This window comes from Terrapene carolina, unplaced genomic scaffold, assembly GCF_002925995.2.
Source record: "Terrapene carolina triunguis isolate 2854851 unplaced genomic scaffold, T_m_triunguis-2.0 Scaffold85, whole genome shotgun sequence".
Lineage (NCBI taxonomy): Eukaryota > Metazoa > Chordata > Testudines > Emydidae > Terrapene > Terrapene triunguis.
In genome coordinates this window covers 61,921,888-61,946,374 of record NW_020664436.1, presented here as the reverse complement: position 1 = coordinate 61,946,374, position 24,487 = coordinate 61,921,888, and the positions used below count along the sequence as shown (strand labels likewise).

Here is a 24,487-nt window from a genome sequence, read left to right as displayed (position 1 = left end):
CAATGCAATAAAAGGTGGCACCTGCAAAGAATTTTGCTTTTTGGCTCCATGCCAGAGGTACTCAAGAATAGTCGCAGCTTAGTGCAACTCTGATCAATAGCGTGAAAGTAGCACAGTGCTCAAGTAAGATGAGAAGAGAAAGGGATCAATAGTGAGATGTAGGTCATTAACCACCTGTCGAAGGTCAATATCTGTACTGTGAAAGGTTAAATGCCTGACTGAAATCAGCCAAAAGGTGGAGAGTGGATGGAAATTAAAAGAATTTTTCAAAAAGAAGGGTGATAACAGTGGTTTTGAATACCGGGAGACAGCCCGTGAAGATGGAGTATCTGATGGCAGAGATATAAGGGCCAATCGTGAGGCTTTAGAATGGAATAATTTGGTGTGGAAGGGAAGTCTGTTCACTATGTATATTGGTTCACGGATGAGGCTGCATTTCAGTGAAAGCAGGGAGAGAAGGGAGTATTTGGCTGAAAGTGGATCAAGAGATTATGCACCAACATCCATTTACAGTTTAACTGGAATTGTCTGGCAGTTATGTAAAACAGTGGCATCACTTTCAACAATTTCACAATTTATTACTGAAAACTCAAATCAGAAGTTAATAGTAATTGGATTTTAGGGCATTTCTACATGCCAATTAAAAACCTGTGGCTGGCCTGTGTCAGCTGACTCGGGCTCGTGGGGCTCGGGCTAAGGGTCTGTTTAATTGTGTAGATGTTGGGGCTTGGACTGGAGCCCAGAGTGTGGGACCTCACGAGGCGGGAGGGTCCCAGCCCCTGGGCTCCAGCCCGAAGCTGAACATCTATACCATAAACAGCCCCTTAGCCTGAGCCCATCGAACCGCAGTCAGCTGACATGGGGCAGCCCTGGGTATTTAATTGAAGTGTAGACATTCCCTTAGACACTTTCTAACCATTCAGATATAAAACTCCGAAGCCCAAGGGCCCAATCCATGGATTTGGAAGCTGCTCTTTGATGCAGGACCTACTCCCTTCAAGCTGGGGTTTGACAGGGCTGGTTCAGTCTCAAACTTAAGATAAAGCAGCCAAAGTTTGTTCCCCTAGCTAGGGATCACCTGAGCCCAGCCGCTCTTTGGCTACACTCCTTTCCACAGACACGTCTCCATGCTAGGTCAGGTAGAGAGCGAAGGGGAAGAACAATAGGAGAAGGAAGAGTTGGTGGATGCAGTAGAGTGGGAAGAATAGAAGGGAAAGTTAGATGGATACAGTGGAAGGAGCTATGAATCTTGCCTATTTGCAGTCTTGACTTGAAGATCTACTCAATGTCATTTAACACCTCCAAAACCCAACACCAGACACTGCTCCTCTAATGCAACTTGGCACATGGCTTAATCCATATTTGTAAAATAAATGTTTTCCAAATAGTGTATTTAATCTTTTGGTTAAACTTTCCACTAGATAAAGGTTACATTTTTCATTTAATAGCACTTTGTACATAGTTAGTCTCCTCCTTCTCCTATGTGTGTGGTCCTGTCAGACAGCAGCAGGGAGACAAATGCGTTTTAAAAAACAGAAAGATGTGGATGTAAAACAATTTATTGGCAAGTGGATTTTGAGATAGGTGCATTATCTTAAATAACTTTTTTTTTTTAAATTGACTAGTGTGTCTAAATTAAGAAGCCTTTAGTCTTAAAGTGATATCTGTATTTAGGAATATGTCCTGTAAAATTCAGAATTATTTAGCTTACCGGATGTTTTTGGAGTTGACTGTGGTGCTCTCTATTAAAAAGAAAATAAGAATAAGCTAAAATATATTAAACAAAAACTCTGTTAATTCAACATTAAGGTTGAGATCTTAATCACCCTCACTCAAAAGATGCAAAATGCAGTTACAGTTCCCATGACAACTGTCCCTCTATCCTTTAGTACATACACTAATGATAACCTTTCATTATATGATCACATAACACTGGGCAATCTGACAGCCTTGTCATTTAAAAAGCAGTGTTTACTGTATTCCTAAATGGGAGCTAGCTGAAGTCCGCTTGTGATCCCCACAGCATGCACCTTCTGATCATTCTCAGAACTGACCTCCTTTTAGATCATTCCCGACTACCCTGTCATCTCTGTCCTCCCAATTTCCTGTGTCTTTTTTTATTTTGTTTTCTGTTGGTTACCATATTGTTGCTTTTTTTTTGGGTTTTTTTTTTTGTTACTAATAGATATTTCTTCAATAGGACTGATGTAGTGTCCACAGATTTTTGTTATAGCAGCAATTCTATACCCTATTTCACAGACATTAATTGATACTTTTTGATTAATTACAATACCTTAATAAGTGATTAGCAGTATTCTGCATTTATCAGCGCTACTGATCAGAATTCAGCAGAACAGTGTCCCAACCAGGGCTATGAAGCAGATTACTGCATTTACTTCTGCACTTATTTACAAGCCTTTGAAATACTGTAATTCTTGTAATATACAGTGCCTTCAACCACTTAGTATAACAAAGAATAAACTAACAAAATGAACAGATATATTAAAAGACTTTATTCACAATAGAGAAATTTTTACAAATATAGTTCTTAAAAATTAAGCATCTTGATCTGTTATGTGTCTCATTACATCAGAGATTTATATAAAGGTGGAAAAGACTAAATGGAATATGTACAAATCAAAAACAATTTAATGGATAGAAATGGATAATACATATGATGAAGTCACCATAGAAATAGTGAGTCATTGGGTATTGTAGAACTGTCAGACAACAAACATATGCAATATTAATTCCACAAACAATCAAAACAATTGTTGTTTCTGCAACTTAATTTAAGTGCCATTTAAATTATTCACCATTTAGAATTTAACATGTAAACTTAACTGAACTGTTATATGCTGAAAAGGAATGAGAATTTAGGCAATGTCTTCACAAAGATACTGGATACACTGTTTACATTTTTTTGAAATTCAGCAGTTTCTCTTCCATATGAATTATTACATATACAGTGGTCTTCAAATCAGCAGTTTCCACACAGTTAATTTCATATTGTAAGTACTAGGAAAATACCATTTTAGCTGTGTGGTAACTGTTGGTAAAAGCTGACTGATTAAATGGTGATCACTAGAACATTTCACACTTTGGTGTATTTTGGGTTCTTTTTAAAAAAATCAATATTCCTGAACTTACAAAATAGGGTATTCTTACAGTTGGCAGATTCTACATGTTGTACAATCTTCTTGTCTACTTACATAGTTTACAAAAGGTACAGTACAGTGCAGTTTGTACACCTGAATACCAAATATGTTGTCAGTAACAGAATCACGTGTCAACTTTGTGCTCTTTCAAATCATAACTCCCAAACCAGACAAATTATACCCTTCAAAATTTCTGTATTCCAGGGAAATCAACATGAAATTTAAATATCTAAACACTTAAAACCCAATTTATACAACCATTTTGCATTCTTTACCTTTATTTGCTGGGAGTAAGGGAAATTTGTATGTACAATAAATTTCCCCCAATTTGGAGTAGACTCTGATCAAGAAAATGTAAAAACCAAGTTAACAAAACATATGTCTCCAAAAACTGTGTTTTTCTGATTTTATTGGTTTTATTATCTGACTAAAAGAAATGAGGCCCACCGAAGCGCGCACACAAAAATTACACAGCAGGCAGCATAAGATGTTTACGGACTAAAAGTAATTGGATAAAAATTCAATATTGCCATTTTTTTTTTGGAGTGGAAGGAAGTAAAAAAATTAGTTTTTACTCCAAAATTAGAAGGACTTGTATTCCTTTAAAAAACATCTTGTATTATATCGGGGCATTTCATAATGAAAAGGATGACATAGTTAATATTATCCTCAAACGATAAAAATCCTGGCCCACTAAAGTCAATGGGAGATTTACCATGCATTTTAATGGAGCCAGGATTATCGAATACAAGGTACCTAAAAATGTGACTACTTGTCACTGTTATTCGTTAAATGAACAAAGACATATGGATAATGAAGGCTCAAATCCTGAGCTCAGCGCTGATTAAGAGTAGCCAGGCAGGGCACTAAGCAGATGTGTGTGTGGCACAGGAAACTCCCTCCACACCCAAGTTGTGTAGCTCCCAGCAGGTCCTCTCTGCAGGCTCAGCCCAATGATGCATAGCCTCACAAAGGCTTTATGTTCCCACCAAACCCCAAAGGGAGAGGATCAGCATAGCAGTGGATCCTCCAGCCTTGCCTCCACCCAGGCAGATTGCATGGGAAACACACCCTTTTCTGTATCCAGTGGAACAACAAACACGTGTGGCTGCAAAGGACCCTCTGCATCTGCAGAGGAAGTTATTTGGATTTGCTTCAAAATGCAGGACATACTGGTAATAAGTTTCCTTTGTCCCTAATTTTTACCTGAAAAACCTATATTGCAGCACTTCCAGAACTAAGGGGGAAAAAAAGGTCTTGTTCTTTTGTGAAAGAAGATTTATACCTAATTACGGCTGTGGAACCATAGTGCCTAAACGACTAAGCAGGATATTTGAGTCATCATATGCACTTATTTAAAAGAAAATTGAGAATTACTGTTTTGAACCATGTTGGCTTCTTTGCAGTCACATCACCTAATAGTGTGCTTTTTCATGCTGGGAAGCCAGTGGTCACACCCTACTCTGAACATACAGTACAGTCATCCTGTCTGCGAATCAAAAGTTAAGTTCCTAATATCCATATGAATTACTCATGTAAACTATTCCAAAATACATCTCAATAGAAAAGGAATTGTGCCTGATTTCTCCCTTTGGTGATTCCATTAAAAGTAACTTTTCTTGGTAATCTAGGCCTTATGTCAGAAGAATACTTTTAAACATGTTGTATTTCTATAACTTTGGTCATCCTTGTTCTGGGCTTCCAAAATGTACTAATTGTATGCCGGTCAATTTCCATCTTCCAATGCAAAGAATCTTTTTTTTTTTTTTTTTTTTTTTTTAAGAAGACAAGTTTCCTTTGAGCTATTCAGAACTCCGGTTCTGATAATCTATATTAAACTACTTTGTTCCAGCTGACTGTCTTAGGTCACAATCTAAACCAAATGGAATTGTTGAAAAGTAAGATCACAGCAGATTAAAAAAATCATCTCTCATTCTCTGATTGGAATAATTCGCAGCCTAACTTTAGAAAGAATTTCATAACATCTCATTTATCTCACACATCCAGTCAAATGAAAAAGCTAACAGATTACGTAAATAGCTATAAATAAGAAACGATTCCCTTTTTAATAATTCAATATTGCCAGTTTTTCAAATTGTTTATTTTGCTCATACCAAACTGATTATAGAAGTGATAGTAACTCTAGTTAGAAAATGGAAGAAAATTCAGTTTGCAGTGATATTCTAAACAAAACAAAAACAAAAAGGCGAGTTTTAATAAAAACTAGGATCTGTCCAACTAATGTAATGGATTTGTAAAAATGTTTAGGTTCAATTCAAAGTACACTGCAGTTTTAAACAGAATTGTGTCTGCATGAGATGAAACTATTCCTACGTAGACTTCATTGATAATTAAAAATTTCAGAAGATATTTTACTAATTGATAGACCCGCATAAGAAGAGGCTGTCACAGTTACAAGATTTGTCTCAGATGACAGACAGACAAAAAAAATTAACATAGAACGAAAAAAAAAGCTCTTTATACTTAATTCTTTATGGCTTTTTGCAACATGGCAAAATATTACAGCTTAAAGCAGACATCTCCTCATAGAGGAGGAAAGAATTTTGCAGTCAAATCAAAAGTATAATAGGAAACAAGTAACATGCAGACCCCTCTATTCTATTTGGCAAAGATGACACTGCAGCTTAATGAAATCTAGAGACGTCAGATTTCTTAAAAAAAAAGAAAGTGGTTCAGCTGGAAAAATAAGATTAAAAGTTTTGCTGTAATGAATTTAGGTCCATTCATAAATATTTACTGGCAAATATAACAGACTGCAAAACAGCTGGCTTAAAACTCAAAATATCTCAGGAATTTAAGTAAAACTGCATTGTGTGCCCAATATTGGAAAGAAACTTCTAAGGAATGAAAATTAACTTAACATTGGTTTATTTGTGTTTTTCTTCCTTCTTCCCATCATCTCTGTGAAGAACTGGTAGAGGGTGAGCCTCAGTGTTGAAGATCCAATGTTCAAATGGAAGAAGATCATCTTCAGAAAAGAGTAAGTATAAGTACCTGGCAAGAGAAAACAGGTAACATGACGGCACCATGAAATAACCTCAGCTTTAAAGAAGAGAAAGATGGAACTAATTCATTTTCACAGATAAATATTAATGCCCCACTTCTATAGATGGAAATATTAGGTAGCAGATCTAATGTAAAACATTATCAACCAGTGACATTTACTAATGTTTTGGCACCAAGCATTGGGACTACTTAATTAAAATTGGCTTCAAGGCTTGACAGTAGCAGGTGGTGATGTAAAAATTCCTGTTTTGATAAATAACAAAGATATAAAGTCTAGGTTCTTAAAGTTAAACAGCACTTCCTTTTCTGTTTCATTCTTTTTTGTCACGACAAGCTTTTATAAATTACCACATGCATCAAAAGAAAACTGAGTGCATGTACTGCATGTCAAATCCTGTTTGCCTTACTCATAAGAGCATGATTTGGTTCAAGGCATGATATTTAAATAAAAAACAGTGATTGGAACAATACCATGGGTAAATGTTTACTAAATAGGAATATATTAACAGTAATATAATAATCACCATTAAAAACAACATTTACTCACTGTTACACACCGAGTTCTTGGAGACACTGTAGTACAGATATAAATTGTACACTCAAATTTCACTGCATGGGAACTGTTGGCAAATGCTAACTTTTTAATTATTACCTCTGTACTTTACATTTTTCAAATTACAAAGTTGTATAGCAAAATATAATCAAAATAGTTTTTAGAAATCCCTATATCTTCCTTCACCTTTGTCATTCAGTGCATAGTGCAGTTGCCACTTTCAGCTGAGGCTGCCACATTGGCTGTGTCTACACTAGGGTTTGTCTGAAAAGGTTTCCCAATGTTGATAACACAGGTGGAACTTCCTTGGTGACAGGAACAGTGTACGCAAGGCTCCCAAGGCTATAAAGGACCAAAAGGATCAGCTTTCCCTTTAGAAAGCAATGGCAATCAGAATATTTGTAAGCTGTCAGGTATGTTTCTCATTTTAAAGTACCTGGTTAAATGAACCAGTGCTACTGTTTAAAGTAAACAAAAACATTAAAAATATATTATAAAACCTATTAGAATAGCTTTGGAACATTCTGATTTCAATTGCCTTCTAATAAAATGGAAAATTTCTTCCCTTCCTGTCTGCAGTTACTGGAGGCAATTCAAAGCTGTAGCACAGCCTGTGCTAGCCACGCTCCTTTCTCCAGTCTGCTGCCAGAGGATTCATTCCAAAGCTGTGTAAAAACTTGTAAAAAATAATTAATAAAAGTGATTCCAATGCCAACAAAGTAACTAGGTGCAGTGAGTCCTTGCTTATACTGTAACTATTCAAGTAAAATGTTGACCCAGTGGGTTTGTAGTCCCCTCTTAGAGCACTAATTGGAGAGGGGAAGGAACTGAAAGTTTGGCAGCATTTTCAGCCACTATTTTGTCCAATTTTTCTCCAAAGAGGAAAAATCCTGTGACTTTAGATGAGCACGGGACTTTTTCGGAGTGAGTATCTATCTTTCAGGTAGGAAGTCATATGCATCTCCTGGGTACTGAGCTGGATGCCATGGCCTTGGCAGAAAACCTCATAGCATCCACTAACGTATCTGCCATGCATGATGTTGTATAGATGTAAAGTTGGATTGATCTCTGCCTGCAAGGGCTTTAAGGTCCTCCAGCCATGACACTGCTCTCAGGTTGGCTTCCACCTTCCTATTTGTTGGATCCTTGGGGAATAAGTCCCCTTTGGATGGAATAACCATATCCTTTGCTAGAGAAGCTATGGCAGCATCAACCTTAAGTACGTTTGTGAGAGCATTCTTCGGCTCTTGAAGCTTGTAAAGTTGAGAACATGGCTGTTAACATATTTACTCCTTTCAGGAGATTCCCTCTCCCCCAGATTACCTCCTCAAAGGATGCATGCAGGGGAATTGCTGCCTAAGGACATGATTTGGAAGGGAGGTATTTGCTCTAAGGCTTGAGGGCATGCTTAGGCTGAAACTGAATCATGGATACAATCTTTTTACACATGGCTTCAAGCTTCTCAAGGGGGGGCAGGGGAGAAAACTTTGTTGCATTTTGTCTGTGTCCTGCTTATAATCAGAGTCTGATAATAGCTCTCCATCCTCGGTAGAGGTGGTGGTGTCTGGGTCAGAGGATGAATACCTATTTGGTTTTTTGTACTTTTTCTTACCACCCTTTAATTTCTTTTGGATATTTTAATTATTTTTTTTACGTGCTTTGCAAGCATGGCCAGCGGGCTGTGCCCTGGATGGGGTCTTTTGTGGCTAGCCTTGCGCAGGGTCATGAGTCCTCTAGAAATTTCTCTCTTGGGAGTCCTCCCGTGTAGACTCCCACTCCCCCAGGTTGGGGGATGGGAATTCACTGCTAGTTTTCTGAATCAAGCTGAGAGGAAGGTGGGGCTGACTGTAAACCTTGCTTGCACCCCGAGAGCACTTAGGACTCATTTCAGGACTTGGGGTAGGACTGGAAGCCCTACTAGTGTCTTATCCTTATGGTCCTGAATTGTCCCAGGACTTACCCTCTTGGCCATCTGAATAAAGTCCTCCCTCATCCTTACAACCTCTGCCTATTCTGTTGTTTCCCCTGATCAGGCTTTTCTGTGTTTCTTGAGGAGATGGGGTACCAACATGGTTGTCTGACTCAAAACTCTGAATCCTAGCTGTGCTAGGGCTGGCTGGCTGAGAACAGGCAAGGCCCTCTGTAAAGCTTGTTAAAGCTGCCTCACAGATGGTGCACCTTTTAGGCTTAGTCCAGTGCTCATGTGGCTGCTGTACCATTCCGGAAAAAGAGAACTCCAAGTGGCTTCAGCCATGTGCTGCTAAATACCTGGTTTAAGAGGAGGAGTGGAGGAGAGAACAAAAGGTACGTCTACATTACCCGCCGGATCGGCGGGCAGCGATCGATCTATTGGGAATCGATTTATTGCGTGTAGTGTAGACGCGATAAATCGATCCCCGATCGCTCTCCCGTCGACTGCTGAACTCCAGCAGTGCGAGAGGCTGAAGCAAAGTCAATGGGGGAGCCGCGGCCATCGATCCAGCGCCGCGAGGACGCGAAGTAAGTAATTTTAATTCGATCTAAGATACGTCGACTTCAGCTACACTATTCTCGTAGCTGAAGTTGCATTCTTAGATCAATCCTCCCCAGCGTAGACCAGGCCAAAGAAGGGTGCTCAGTACAGCCCGAAAACAAAACAAAGCAAAAATACGAAGGCAAAGGAAAGTTTGGAAACAAAGGGAACCTCCACTGACTGCTGTTGTGGAGGCAGATGATCTGACAGCAGGCTGGAGAAAGGAGCGTGGCTAGCACAGGCTATGCTACAGTTTTGAACTGCCTCCAGAAACAGCAGACAGGAAGGGAATAGCCCATATGAAGGAAAACTGTGGGAGATGCTAGGCTTCAGAAAAAGCTGATCTTTTCAGTCCTCCCTATGCATAAGATTGTCAAAAAGGGTGTTTGACAGTTACGTGGCTTTTTTTTTTTTTTTATTCTTTCACAAAAGTGTGTTTTGGAGCATGGTTTTAGACTGGGTTACTACAACTAATATAATTAGAAACCCTGTTGGCTCAACGATAGTTGACAGCAAAATCTCCAAGAAGCCATAAAAATTTTGTTTGGTCAAAATCCTTACATGGATGACTTAAAGGACTGTATTATGGAGGCAGAATACTAGATTGTACACTATGCTCTTAAAAAATCCCACATATATGGACACAAAATTAAAAACCCACTAGGGAAATACACTTTCAGTAGAAACTGCATGATTACATTGTTATTATACAAGGCTGGGTTGCAAAGAATAGAAAGAAATGGGGGAAAAAAAGATTGATGCAAGATTTCCTTTATTTCATTAAAAGCTGAGGAGAGAAGGAGGGCCCCTTCTTTGTTCTCTTATCAAGGCTGTATGAATTTACCATAAAAGTTAGTTGTTTTTTTCCTGCTCCATAGTTAACATAAAAAGTATTCAGTACAAGAGGACAATCTCACCATCTTGTCTCGTAAAACAGTGGTATTGGTATTGGCATGTATAACTAGATCCTATCAAAATTGCAAGATGTAATTTCTTAACAGTAAGTATGAAATGTCTTTAACCGAGGTAAAGATATTTCCAAAAGTCACAGAATTCAGTTTATTAATAAAAATGCAATCTGTCTTCCTGCCACATAACAAAAGCTGCATATTGTTCCAGTCAGATTTAGATTACCTGAATGTCAAGACTACTAATGGTAAGTACTCATCTGTAAAGAAGATCTGTAGAGATTCATTAATATAAATTAAGTCTCCTTGCTAACTTACTTGAGGGTCTCTGAAAGGAAGAAACTCTGCTGCACATCATCATGGCTTTGATGGTTGCTATAAACATCTCTAATTCCAGAATAGCCACCATCTACTCTGCAATGTTGTTCCAGTGCCTGAATTCATGAGAGAAAAAAATTAAGTAAAAGAAAATTAATCTTCTGTCAATTTTACTGTTAGTCTGCCAAATCCAATTACTCCGCAGCTAAATGAGAACCTTTTGGTCATAGTCTCCTTGGGAAAGATTTGAAATTGCAGAACTAGATAAATATATTTAGAATTCTTGTATTTTTACTTTTGACAGAGTGCATATATTGGCATAATTATATATTTGGGGGAAAAAAAGCAAAAATGGAGGTGACTTACCTATAAAAGGAGGTTCTTTGAGATGGATGGTCCCTATCTGTGTTCCACATGTGGGTATGCATGTGCACCAGGTACCTGAGGCCAGTGGATCTTGCCCCACCTTGTTTGTTTATATAGAAGAGGGTCGTCATGTTGTCTGACATTATCTAGGCACATTGGGATCGTATGCATTGTAGGCTTGTCTGACTGCCATTAGTTCCAAGAGATTGATATGCATCCTGGCCTTCTGAGGTGTCCACATATCTTGTGACTGCTCATGTGAGCTCCCCAACCTATGAGGGATGCATCCGTGATTATTGTCACGTTGAGTGTGGGAGGCAGAAAAGGGACTCCAATACACGTGTTTCAGGTTTGTCCAAAAGGTAAGTGAAGCACTGACATTGATGGAGATTGTCACTACGGTATTTGTGCTATGTCTGTCTGATGTATATCTTGCCCTGAGCCAGGCTTGCAGACAACGGAGATGTAGCCTGGTGAACGGAATTATGTAAGTACAGGAGGCCATGTGGCTTAGCAAAAAAAGATGGACCTGGACTGTTGTTTGGGGTTTGTGAGTGACTTGTTTTTAATCAGACTGCTCCTGGTATGGAATCTGTCTGCTGGGAAGTAGGCCCTCACTGTGGTCGAGTCCAGGGGCGTCCCTATAAAGTTTATGAGATGCTTGGGAGTCAGAGTAGACTTCTCCATGTTTAGGCACATTCCCAAGTATGCCAGGAAGTGGTGCAAGGAAAAGGTTGTCGACAACTTCCAGATATGATCTGCCTGTTAAAAGCCAGTTGTCCAAGTACATGAAGACAGTGTAGTGATTTTATCTCATCTGTGCTGCGACCACTGAAAAGACCTTCAGAAAGTTCTTGGGTACTGCTGCCAGCCCAAACGGGAGTACTCTGAACTGGTAGTGTTCCTGTCCTACAAGAAAACTGAGGAACCTTCTGTGGGATGGGTGAAAACACCTTTCACATCAAGGGCTGCAAACCATGTGCCTTTCTCCAAGAAGGGAATTACTGATGCCAGCATAACCATGCAGAATTTTAATTTGCAAAAATAAATAAATAAATAAATAAATTGGCTGACATAGGTTAAAAATGGGCTTCCATTCTCCCTTTTTCTTGGGATCTACAAAATAATTGAGCAAACCCTTTCTCTTGATCCTGAGGTGGCACTTGCTCTATATCTCCCTGAACCAGGAAAGAGTCCACCTTCTGTTGGTGTTGCTCCTTGTAAGAATGGTTCTTGAAGAGGGGCTGGAAGGGAGTTTTCTAGAAGGCGAGGAAAGAAACTTGATGGTGTAGCCTAAGTGGATGATGTCTAGTATCCACTTTTCCATTGTTATAGCCCTTCAGTTGTGCACAGAATATGCAAGCTGGCCACCAAAGCAGACTCTGGAAACAGGTGGAGATGGCACGACTTGCTTTAGTCCAAGGCCCCACAAACCCTAATCCGCCTCTGGTGGATGGGACTGCATATCTTGGGCTCTGCATGCTCTAATGCTTGTGTGGTGATTTTTATGGTCTTCGGTGGTAGAAAGACTGCAGAAGGGACTTGGCTCATACACCTGTTAATGACACCTCCTTTTTGTGGCTAGGATATAAATGCCCAGGGAGCAGAGAGTTGTCCTGGAGTCTTTTAAGTGAGTGCAAAAATTCATCTGTTTTCTCCCTAAAGCTATTGGTTTAATGAAAAGGCAAGTCCTCAGTGGAGTTCTGAACCTGTCTGGAGAACCCTAAAGATGAAGCCACAACTCTCGCCACATTACTATTGTGGTCACTATACATCTTGATGGGGTACCAGCTGCGCCAACTGCAGTTTACAATGAGGTTTTAGCCACGATTCTACTTTCCTTAACAAGGGTTTGGGATTAGGCCCTTTCCTCCTGGGGGAGTTTGTCTTTGAATTCCAGGAACTATGAGTAGTTCACAAAGTCATATGCCGCTAACAGGGCCTCATAGATAGAGATACTGAACTCCATAATGTCCCACCCTGCCCCAAAGTCACTAGTAGTACAAGCAGCCATGGAAAGACCCAGGCAGCAACACCCAAAAACAAACCCTGTGGACATGGGAAGGTCCAGCTGTTTCACTCTGTTGTCCACAGGAATTGTTTTAGTGTGTTGCTGCCTGGATTTTTCCTTTGCTGCTTGCACTACCTGGGACTTTGGGGCAGGGTGGGTGAACAAGTATTCTGTCCCTTTTGCTTACACAAAATAATGTTTCTCAGCCCTTTTAGGGGAATAGGGTACACATTGCTTGTGTAGGCCATATACTCTAGCTGGTTCTATAATAGTTTCATTCACTGGGAGAGCTACTTGACTGAGTCCCATAGGCTGCAGGGTATCCAAGTGCTTGTGCTGTATATCCTTAACTTCTAATGGGATCTGAAGTATTGCCACCATCCTCTGCAACAATTATTGATATTGTTTATGGTCATCAGGTGGGGATGGTGAAGATGGAGTAATTGCCTCAATGGGTGAGAAAGATACTCCTGTTGGTATGTCCAGTACTGGCATATCCAGCTTGTCGTCTTCCTCTTCCACATACTCCTGCACAGCCAGTTGCTGTTGCCTAGGAGGAGAGTAATTCTCTGGTAGAGTGCATAGGTCCTGGGTGTTGTGCATAAGGATCCCATGGACTCCAATAGGGCCAGCAAGAAGGGTCACAAAAGCTGGTTTGGGGGGGAGGGGCAAGGCCCCCAAAAGCAGGATATCAGTGATCCCTTGCTTGGGCAGAGGATGGGGTCCAGCAAAACTACTGAAGCCCTGTCTGGGCTAACCTCTCTGGGGGGTGGTGGTTCATCCAGGACATCAGATTCAGCTGATAAGAAGGCTGGGTCAGTCTCCACTGGAGGTACTGTCAGTGTCAGTGGAAGGAAGCTTTGGCGTGCGGTCAGAAAAGGGATTTAATTCCTCCTTGAGATAGTATCCTCCTCTGGGCTGAAAATGTCCCTCAGAAGGACTGGACTCAAAAGCAGAGGATAGTGTGGGTGCTTAGCATGAGACAATCCACGATGCTGGCACAGACCAACAGATATTACTTGCAAGATTTTCCAGTTTTAGGTGTATGATGCACCTGCGTACCCATATATTGAATAGACATAGGGACCAGCGCATGAAAAAAAACAAAACACTAAGTTTATAGAAGAAATTAACTTTGTTTACAAAACTGAATTTTCAGGGTGAGGAAACAAGATTTGACCACCCTCTCAGATGTTCTCCGTGGAATCATAGATTCAATGGCCACAAGAGACCACTGTGATCATCTAGTATGACCTCTTGTATAAAATAAAGGCCCAAAGAACTTCCTCAAAATAATTCCTAGAGTGCATCTTTTAGAAAAATATCCACTCTTTATTTAAAGTGGTCAGTGATGGAGAATCCACCACAACTCTCAGTAAATTGTTGTAATGGTTAATTACTCTCATGGTTAAGTGACAGACAGTTCAGATTAATCTCATTTTCCTTTCATTAGTAGGGTTCCCTCTATCACAGGATAGTCCCTGTAATCCCTACAGGTATTCAAAGAAAGATCTCTAGCACTGTCTGTTAGATTCCATCATATTAGACTCAATCATCATTAAACTCCTGATTTAATCATGAGATCTACAACAACCTGAAACTCAAAAATGAGTCATATAAAAGTGAAAACGAGGTCAAATTACTAAGGATAAATATAAAAACCACCAAAATCAGAAAGGCCAAGGCACAAAATGAGATTAAACTAACTATGGACATAAAGTGTAACAAAACATTTTACAAATACATTAGAATCAAGAGGAAGACTAAGGACAGGGTAGGCCCATTTACTCTATGTGAAGGGCAAGACAATAACAGAAAACGCAACAGTGGTCAAAGTTTTAAATGCCTGTTTTTGTTTCGGTTTTCACCAAAAGGGTTTGGACAACTAACAAAGTGAACAGTGTAAATGAAGCAGGACTTGAGGCTGAAATAGGGAAAGAATTACTTAGACAAGTTAAATGTCTTCAAGGAGGCAAACACATTATGGAATACTTAAGGAACTGTCCAAAGAGATCTCTGAATCATTAGCAATTATCTCTGAGAATTCATGGAGGACAGGAGAGATCCCAGATGGCTGGAAAAGGGCAAATATAGTATCTATGTATAAAAAGGGGAATAAGGAAAACCCAGGGAATTATAGACCAGACACTTAACTTCGGTACCCGGAAAGATAGTGGAATAAATAATCAATTTGTAAGCACTTAGAAGAAGATAAGAAGATAAGTAACAGTCAACATGGATTTGTCAAGAAACCACATCAAACCAACCTAAAATCCTCCTTTGATAGAGTAACAAGACTTTTGGACGCGGGAAGCCATAGATGTGATATATCTTGACTTTAGTAAGTCATGCAATAGGGGACAGCCAAAAAATGACAAGTTTTTAAAATGCTTATATACCAATGCTAGAAGTCTAAATAATAAGATGGGTGAACCAGAGTGCCTACTATTAAATGAGGATATTGATATAATAGGCATCACAGAAACCTGGTGGAATGAGGATAATCAATGGGACATAGTAATACCAGGGTACAAAATATATCGGAAGGACAGAACAGGTTGTGCTGGTGGGGGAGTGGCACTATATGTGAAAGAAAGCGTAGAATCAAATGAAGTAAAAATCTTAAATGAACAAAATTGTACTATAGAATCTGTATGGATAGTAATTCCATGCTTGAAAAATAAGAATCTAGCAGTAGGGCTATGTTACAGACCACTTGACCAGGATGGTGTTCGTGACTCTGAAATGCTCAGGGAGATTAGAGAGGCTATTAAAATAAAAAACTCAATAATAATAATGGGGGATTTCAACTATCCCCATATTGACTGGGTACATATCACCTCCAGAAGGGATGCTGAGATAAGTTTCTTGACACCTTAAATGACTGATTCTTGCGGCAGCGAGTCCTGGAACCTACAAGAGGAGAGGCAATTCTTGATTTAGTACTAAGTGGAGCACAGGATCAGATCCAAGAGGTGAATATAGCTGGACCACTTGGTAATAGTGACCATAATATAATTAAATTTAACATCTCTGTGGCGGGGAAAACTCCACAGCGGCCCAACAATGTAACATTTAATTTCAGAAAGGGGAACTGCACAAAAATGAGGAGGTTAGTGAAACAGAAATTAAAAGGTACAGTACCAAAAGTAAAATCCCTGCAAGCTGCATGGAAACTTTTTAAAGACACCATAACAGAGGCTCAACTTAAATGTATATCCCAATTTAAAAAACATAGTAAGAGAACCAAAAAAGAGCCACTGTGGTTAAACAACAAAGTAAAAGAAGCAGTGAGAGACAAAAAGGCATCCTTTAAAAAGCGGAAGATAAATCCTAATGAGGAAAATAGAAAAGAGCATAAACTCTGGCAAATGAATTGTAAAAATATAGTTAGAAAGACCAAAAAAGAATTTGAAGAACAGCTAGCCAAAGACTGCAAAAGTAATAGCAATTTTTTTTTTTAAATACATCAGAAGCAGAAAGCTTGCTAAACAACCAGTGGGGTCACTGGATGATCGAGATGCTAAAGGAGCACTCAAAGACGATAAGGCCATTGGTTGAAACTATCGTAAAGAACAAAATTGTCAGATACATAGATGAACATCATTTGTTGGGAAATAGTCAGCATGGTTTTTGTAAAGGGAAATCATGCCTCACCAATCTACTAGAATTCTTTGAGGGGGTCAACAAGTATGCGGACAAAAGGAGATCCAGTGGACATAGTGTATTTTGATTTTCAGAAAGCCTTTGCCAAGGTCCCTCACCAAAGGCTCTTAAGCAAAATAAGCAGTCATGGGATAAGAGGGACGGTTCTTTCATGGATTGGTAACTGGTTAAAAGATAGGAAACAAAGGGTAGGAATAAATGGTCAGTTTTCAGAATGAAGAGAGGTAAATAGTGGTGTCCCCCAGGGGTCTGTGCTGGGCCCAGTCCTATTCAACATATTCATAAATGATCTGTGAAAAGGGGTAAACAGTGAGGTAGCAAAATTTGCAGATGACACAAAACTACTCAAGATAGCTCAGTCCCAGGCAGACTGCGAAGAGCTACAAAAGGATCTCACAAAACTGGGTGACTGGGCAACAAAATGGCAGATGAAATTTAATGTTGATAAATACAAAGAATTTTGTATTAACAAGTATAAGCATTATAGAAAGCAGAGGTCTTTGCAATTTTCTAAGGGATAGTTGGCACCAGGAAAGGTATGGGAGGTAGTTTGGATTTGTGTGAAAAGCATTTTACTATCCAGCTGAATAGTTAACATTGTTAACACTGAAATTTACAAGAAACCCCAGGACTAGGTTATTAGATAAACCTGTATTATTTTGTTATTTCTGTATTACGGCATCTGGTAGTGACTCCATAGTTAGGGTTGTTTTCTAAAATGAGCTTTAAAATGGGGCATAGATTTCTTCTTTTATTTAAAAGTAGGTGGCTAATCAGTATGAAATTTCACACAGGATTAGTTTTTATAACCTTTGAATTTTCTATATAGTTTTTATTTGGTTTCTTTTCATAAATTTTTAAAGGGTAGTCATTGAAGTTGGGATCTGGCTGAAATTTTCCTTAGTAGTAGTCCCACTTTTCATTGTTGACAGATATCTCTTAAAATATTTTCCATGTACCGTATTTTGGTAATCTCTGATTAGATTTGGTGCAAGAAGTAGATGTTAGATTGAGGGTTATTTTAACCATTACTGAAAGTTTGTGCTGCGCACACAAACTGATTGATTGATTGGGGTTGGGGGCACTCAAGCCTGAGTGACTGATGGAAGCCAGGTGTGAATAAAAGATTTTTATTCTACAACAAAGAAGGATCTGTATTCATTGGCTGACACACAAGAGCTTATGTGCAATTACTGACAGATAAAATTTCTGTCAGCCCCTGCATTAGCACCCACCACATCTGACCTCCCATCTCCCCCTCACCTCTTTGCTGCCAAACTCCAGCCTCCAATTAATAATTTCAAAAACTAGGAAATTAATACCCATAAAACTTCACTGTGAAGTAGTCAGGGTTCCCCCCCGCAAACCATACCTGACAAATACAGAAAAGAAAATCATAAATTCAGTTATTTAACTGTCCATACCATCTACTCCTCCCCAGTCACACGCTTATTACCAAAACAGACCATCCATCACAACCTAATTTTGGTATCTCTGTGGAGCCAACATGCCCTTTAACTCCCTTTCCACCCACGTCCGTTTACCGAACTACCCTTCTCCCAACATAACCAAACTTAGCCCAAACATCCACAACTATTAGTGTTGATGAAAAATAATTTAGTAAAGGGTATGCCCAATAGGGACAGAATTAAAGTCATGGCGTGAGAGTCTAGGAGTAGTAATTATAGTAAGGTGTGGGCTTATGGGCAGAGGAATACCGGGTCTGGGCAGTAAGGTGACCTAACTTCTTATTTTCTTGCTTTTCTGGGTTTGTGTCAGTTATGTTGTGCGTATGCAGCAACTCTGTTTGTAATAAAGATTTTTGTGTAGTAGTTTTTACTTCAGTGCTAGTCTTTTTTTTATTATTGCCTTTGTTTCAAATGTATTTAAATTTGCCTTTTCCTATATTTGTAACCTTGCAGATAGCTCAGTAATAGTGTTAAGACTAAATTAGTCCTAGAGAATTTAAATACACTTAAAATAAGGGTCAGAGTTTTATGGCACTGAGAATTTAAATTACATTTTAATAATCCAGGAATATAATACTGTAAATTATATTGTGTGGCTGGATGTTTGGATATGGATCATCAGAGTAACATCTTTCAGTCATTAACAACATAAATTGGATCCAAAATCATAACCTGGATGTGAATGACAATATATTCCATTCTCAATCTCTTGAGACAGTAGTCCCTCATGTTTTTCACACTGGTTTTACAAATTCCACTGAACTGTCTACAGTAAATATATGTTTATGTAGAGAAAGCTGTTATATTTCAAATCACATACTCAGAAAAACGGAGGAAATGTAGATGCCATGTCTAAAACTAGCAAACTGACAGAAGGAGCATTCCCAAAAGAGAGATGGGAGTAAAAATCAGTCACTAACTATTACTGCAATATCTATCACCTTTACCCACTTTAGAGGTTGTTCAAGATTAATCTGTGTCTTGCTACATATATGTATCTCATAGTTCATTATTTTTGTTATAAATCCAAGCAAGCTATCGGCATATTTTTAGCTTGAAAAGTGATGCTCGCCCCGGTCCTTACCACAGTACAGGATTATTTGTTGTGTTTGGAAATGCAAAAGTGTATTTAAAAGGAACTGATATTGAGGAGAAAAATGTTATAACGTAACACTTCAAAATAGACCTATTTATATATATGTTTTTATGTACTATAATTTTTCTGTCCAGTTTTTTAAATTGGGAAATATATTTAAGTTTAAACAAGCCATGTCTTCTGTCTTGTGCATTTTTTCCATCTACTTTAACCTGTATTGAATTCAAAATGCTGAATCTCCGTTTGCCTGAATTTATGATGTTGAATTTTTAATGTCAAACACAAGATTATGATTTACAAGACTTGGCAGAAGGAGAATATGAATGGTGAGAGGTAAGGCTGTTATTTATGGAAACATCTGCATTAACAGCACGGCAATCCAGAATAAAAGTAAATTGCTATTTTTTTAAGTGTTCTTTTTTCACAATTGTGGTATCTCCCTCTTTGAGAGAGAGCACTATCACTATTGTTTCAGCCATGCAAGAAAGTTCTTGCTGTCATTCATCCTAGGAGGCAGTCTCAAAATAGTTTATAATTCTCTCACTTCCTTAAAAACAATGGAGAATACAGAACTAGTCAAATTTGAGATAAGCATGGGATTACTTAAAGACAGCCATGAGACACATCAAATGATTAAAAAGCTGGGTAACTGATGGGTCTCAAAATGTAATTGTAAATGAGGAATCCTCATCATCATATGGATGTTTTTGTAGTGGGATCCTGCAGGGATTGGTTTTTGGTGCTATGCTTTTTAAAGTCACTATCATAGACCTGGAAGAAAACAAAATCGTTACTGGTAAAGTTTTCAGAGGATACCAAGATAGGGGAAGTAGTAAATAATGAAGAAGGCAGGTCAACTGACACAGAGCAATCTAGATCGCTTGGTAAGATGGGTGCAAGCAAATTATATGTATTTTAATATGGCCAAATGAAAATGTATACATCCAGGAACAAAGAAAGTAGGCCATACTTATCGGATGAGGGATTCTATCCTGGGAAGCAGTGACTCTGACAAAGGTTTGAAGACTGTGGGGGAAAATTAGCTGAACATAGGTTTCAGTGCAATGCTGTGGGAAAGAGCTAATGTGATCCTTGCATATTTAAACAGGGGAGTAATGAGGAAGAGAAGAAGGAAGGTTATCTTACCTCTGCATTTGGGCACTGGTACAACCACTACTGGAATAGTAGATCTAGTTCTGGTGTCCACAATTCAAGGAGGATATTTGCAACTTTGAAAAGGTGCAGAGAAGAGCCACAAGAATGGTTAAAGGAATGGAAAACATGTCTTACAGGCAAAGAAGGCTAAGGGTTGACTTAATCACAACATATCAGAGCTTATATAGACAAAATCTATAGGAAGAAATATTTGATAATAGAGGGCTCTTCAGTCTAGAAGACTAAGGCAGAATGAGTTACAATGGCTGGAAGTTGAAGCTGGACAACTTCAGAAATAAGATTAAATTTTTTTTTACCAGTGAGGGTAATTAACCACTGGAACAACTTACCAAGGGTTGTGATGGATTCTCCATCACTGAAAATTTTTAAATCAAGATTGGATGTTTTTGCTCTAGTTCAAACAAGAATTAATCCAGGGAAGTCCAATGACCTGTATCCCTACATAAGGTCAGGCTAGATGATCAGAATGGTCCCTTCTGGCTTTGGACTCTATGAATCTAGAACTTATATTGAATATGTAATAGAGACAGAGAGAGCTTCTCCATGTATTGAGCTGGTGAATCTTCACATTATGCGGTAACTTATCAGGTATCTATAGTGATGTTAATTATTTTCATCCTAACACTAAAGAAGAGAACACTACCAGCACTACTACTAGATGAAGACAAAGGCTAGAGAAGGAAGCTCCCAAAAAGATCATGGATAAGAAAGTGCAGGTAGCCAGCCAAAGCTTGAGCAGCATTGAAAAGAAAAGTAAAACTCACATGCTGCATACATCTTGAGATTTTTGAAACTTGTGAGAAAGTTTAAAGAATCTATTTCCTAACTACAGGAATGATAGAAAATAAATCTAACTCATTCTTGCCTGTTGTCAGAGTGCTAGAGGTTAAAGACTAAAAATAAGGCTTCAGTAAACATATTTGTGGGAGAAGATGTGAAATGGAGTCTTCAGATCCGTTCTTTTTATCAGTGGGGAACAATTTTCTAGGATACTTGTAAACAAAGACAGCCAAAACATTTTTGAAGGCAGATTAAATTAAGCATGAGAGATAAATCAGATTGATTTCCCTTTCTATTCTTCTCCAAGTCCTGATATCTTCCAGGCTGTTTCCCATTCATGGAAAAGTACACTGATGTGCTGGAGGGAGATCCTGGAGACTACCTTGTTAAAATTAAGTTACCCACTGGAAGGGAACGATTAAAGACTCCATATTAAGAAGAGTGGATAGAGAATTCAGCAAAACACTCAAAGATAACAGGACGATGTGCTGTTTCCTTGGAGCAAAATGGCAAGAATGGGCAGGATTATGAAGTTGTCTGGCAAGTCTCAACATGTGATGATACACCAGTGGAACCAATGACACAGCATCAAGTGGAACTACACAGAATGTAGCAGACTTCAGGGATCTTGAAAGAGAGCTGGAGAAGAAGAATGTCCAAGTGATCTTCTCAAAGATCCTTCCAGCCCCACGAGTGAGAGAAGACAGAAGGCAGAAAATAGGGAAGGTGAACCATTGGTTGTGTGATTGGTGTGAAGCTGAAGGTGTTTGTTTTGTGGAATGCTGGACCACATTTCAGTGGGAGAAGGGATAGTAGGAATGGAATGGCCTGCATCTCACAGATGGTGGGGGGCAGAGGGAAATCATCTCAGTTGGAGATTAGCTGGAGCAGCCAGGAGGAAGTTAAGCATGTAACACAAGGGGAGCAGGTGATAAGAAGGCAAATTATCACCATGTTTCAAACAAATTGGTTTAATGTAGCAAAGAATGTGAAGTGAATACATTTTTCAATTATTTATATACCAATGCTAGGAGTCTTGGTAATAAACAAGAGTAACTGGAAATTCTCATTTATGAGTAGAAACTCGATATAATAAGCATTACTGAAACCTGATGGGATGAGCTGCATAATTTGAATGTTAAAATCTCTTGCCATAAACTGTTTAGGAAGGCTAGAATGGGTAACAGAGGTGAAGGTGGGGGTGGCACTCTATATTAAAGACATCATTACTTGTTTTAGAATTACTGATAACTCATACCTGCAGGATCTACAATGCATATGGATCAAAATGCTAACTAAGAAAGTCAGGAGGAGGTAATGAATCTGTTACAGACCACGAAATCAAACTACGGACCAGGATGAGTTATTATTTAAACTGATGTGGGACGCAGATATGGCAGAGCTCAGGACAGTAAAACGGAATTTTTAAAGTATATTCGAACAAATAAATCCTAGCACTGTATAGGCCCATTTTTAGATGGAGATGGTAAAATTGTTTAAATAAATAAATAAATAAATAAATAAATAAAATCTAACTAACTAACTGACTAATACAGAAAGGCAGACTCTTCAGCAAATATTTCTATTCTGTATCTGGAAAGGTATGACATAATTTGTATCACACAAGGATGGTGAAAAATGTTTCCAGTACAATATAACCAAGGAGGATGTTAAACAACAGGGATACACATTTTAAAATCTGCAGTTCAGAATAACTTCACCCAAAAGTCCTAAAAGAGCTGGCTGAGGAGATCTCTGGCCCATTGAGTTAATTTTTAATAAATCTTGGAATACCAGAAAAATGCCACAAAACTGGAAGAGTTCTAACATTGTGCCACTATTCAAAAAAGGTAAGTGGCATGACCCAGGTAACAATAGGCCTCTTGCCTAGACATCAATCTCAGGCAAAATAAGGAAAACACTGATAAGGGGTTCAACTGATAAAAGAATTAGAGGATAGGAATATAATGAATGCCATGGTTTTATGGAAAATAAGTTTTGTCAAACAAACTTGATTTCATTCTTAGATGAGATTACTAGTTTGGGTGACAAAGTAACTATGTAGATGTAATACACTTAGATTTTTGTAAAATGTTTGACTTAGTACTACATGACACTCGGATTAAAAAAAATCAAAACTACACAATATCTAAAAAGCACATGTTAAATGAATTATGAGCTGGCTAACTGACAGATCTCAGAAAGTAATCATAACCAGGGAATCAACACTAAATGGGGGTGTTTCTACTGAGTTTCTGAAGAACTAGGTCTGATTCTGTTTTCCTGAATGACCTGGAAGTAAATGTAAAATCACTGCTGATAAAATCTGTGGATGAGAGAAAAGAGTGGTGGAAGGATAAATGATGATGAGTAGACAGGGCAGCAATACTGAGCGATCTGGATTGCTTGGTAAACTGGGCCCATTCAAACAAAACGTGTTTTAATACAGCCAAATACAAAAATAATAATCCAGGAACAAGGACTATATCCTGGAAAGCAGTGACTCTGAAAAGTATCTAGGGGTCATAGTGGAAAACAGCGCAACAAGCACTCCCAGTGAGATGCTGTGGCTACCAGGGGCTAATGTGATCCTTGGATGTATAAACAGGTTAATAAAGAGTAGGAGTTAAGAATAGATTTTACCTCTGTATACGGCAATGGTGAGACTGATACTGGAATAAGGAATACAATTCTGATGTTCACATTTTAGAAAGGATGTTGAAAAACAGGAGAGACAGTAGAATAGAGCCACAAAAACAATTTGAGAACCGGAGAAGATGCATTACAGTGACAGACATGAGGATGAGTACTGGTTTTTGGAACAAACTAACAAGGGAAGTGGTGGATTCTCTATCTCTCGATGTCTTCATATCAAGACTGATGCCTTTCTGGAAGAGATGCTAAAACCCAACTCAAATTATGGTTTAGTCAAAAGTTATTTGACTCAATACAGGGGTAACTGTGAAACATAGTGGCCTGTAACATGTAGGGGGTAAGACTAGATGATCTAATGGTTACTTGTGGCCTTAAACAATATGAATTAAGGCCAAGATTTTCAAAAGTGACTTAAGTTTTGAGACTTCTAAAATTGTCTATCAAAAATCTCTGGTCACTTGAAATCTTGGCCAAAATTTACTTTAAGAAACCTATTCACTGTGTCATCAAAATGCAATAATTAAATATCCCTGACACAACATATTTTGCTAAAAATTTAACAATGTAAATTTTCCCCTATAAATCAATTTTAGTGCATATTAGCGGTCATTCAGCTGACACTGCTCAGATTTCCCCAATAAGCCCTGACTGTGCACCTGGTACAGACCTGCAGAATTTCTGGCCTAAGAGGTAACTAATGAAAAACTGTGAGGTGTTTTACTGATGTAGATCACTGGGAAGACTAGATTTAGCCAAAGCCAAAATGATCTGATTTCATCTTAATCTCCAGAG

General features: G+C 38.6%; 1 protein-coding gene across 1 annotated transcript in view; it reads right to left on the bottom strand.

The window, feature by feature from the left end:
* Positions 1-6,015: 6,015 nt before the first annotated feature.
* The window catches only part of MAN1A1 (mannosidase alpha class 1A member 1), a 210,355-nt gene continuing 191,883 nt past the window's right edge, over positions 6,016-24,487 (bottom strand). Inside the window, exons 11-12 of the mRNA XM_024205373.3 lie at positions 10,477-10,592; positions 6,016-6,173 (exon numbers count right to left, since the gene is read on the bottom strand). Coding sequence (XP_024061141.2) covers positions 6,047-6,173; positions 10,477-10,592 — 243 coding nt within the window. The 3' untranslated portion in view covers positions 6,016-6,046. The remainder of the gene's footprint in view (positions 6,174-10,476; positions 10,593-24,487) is intronic.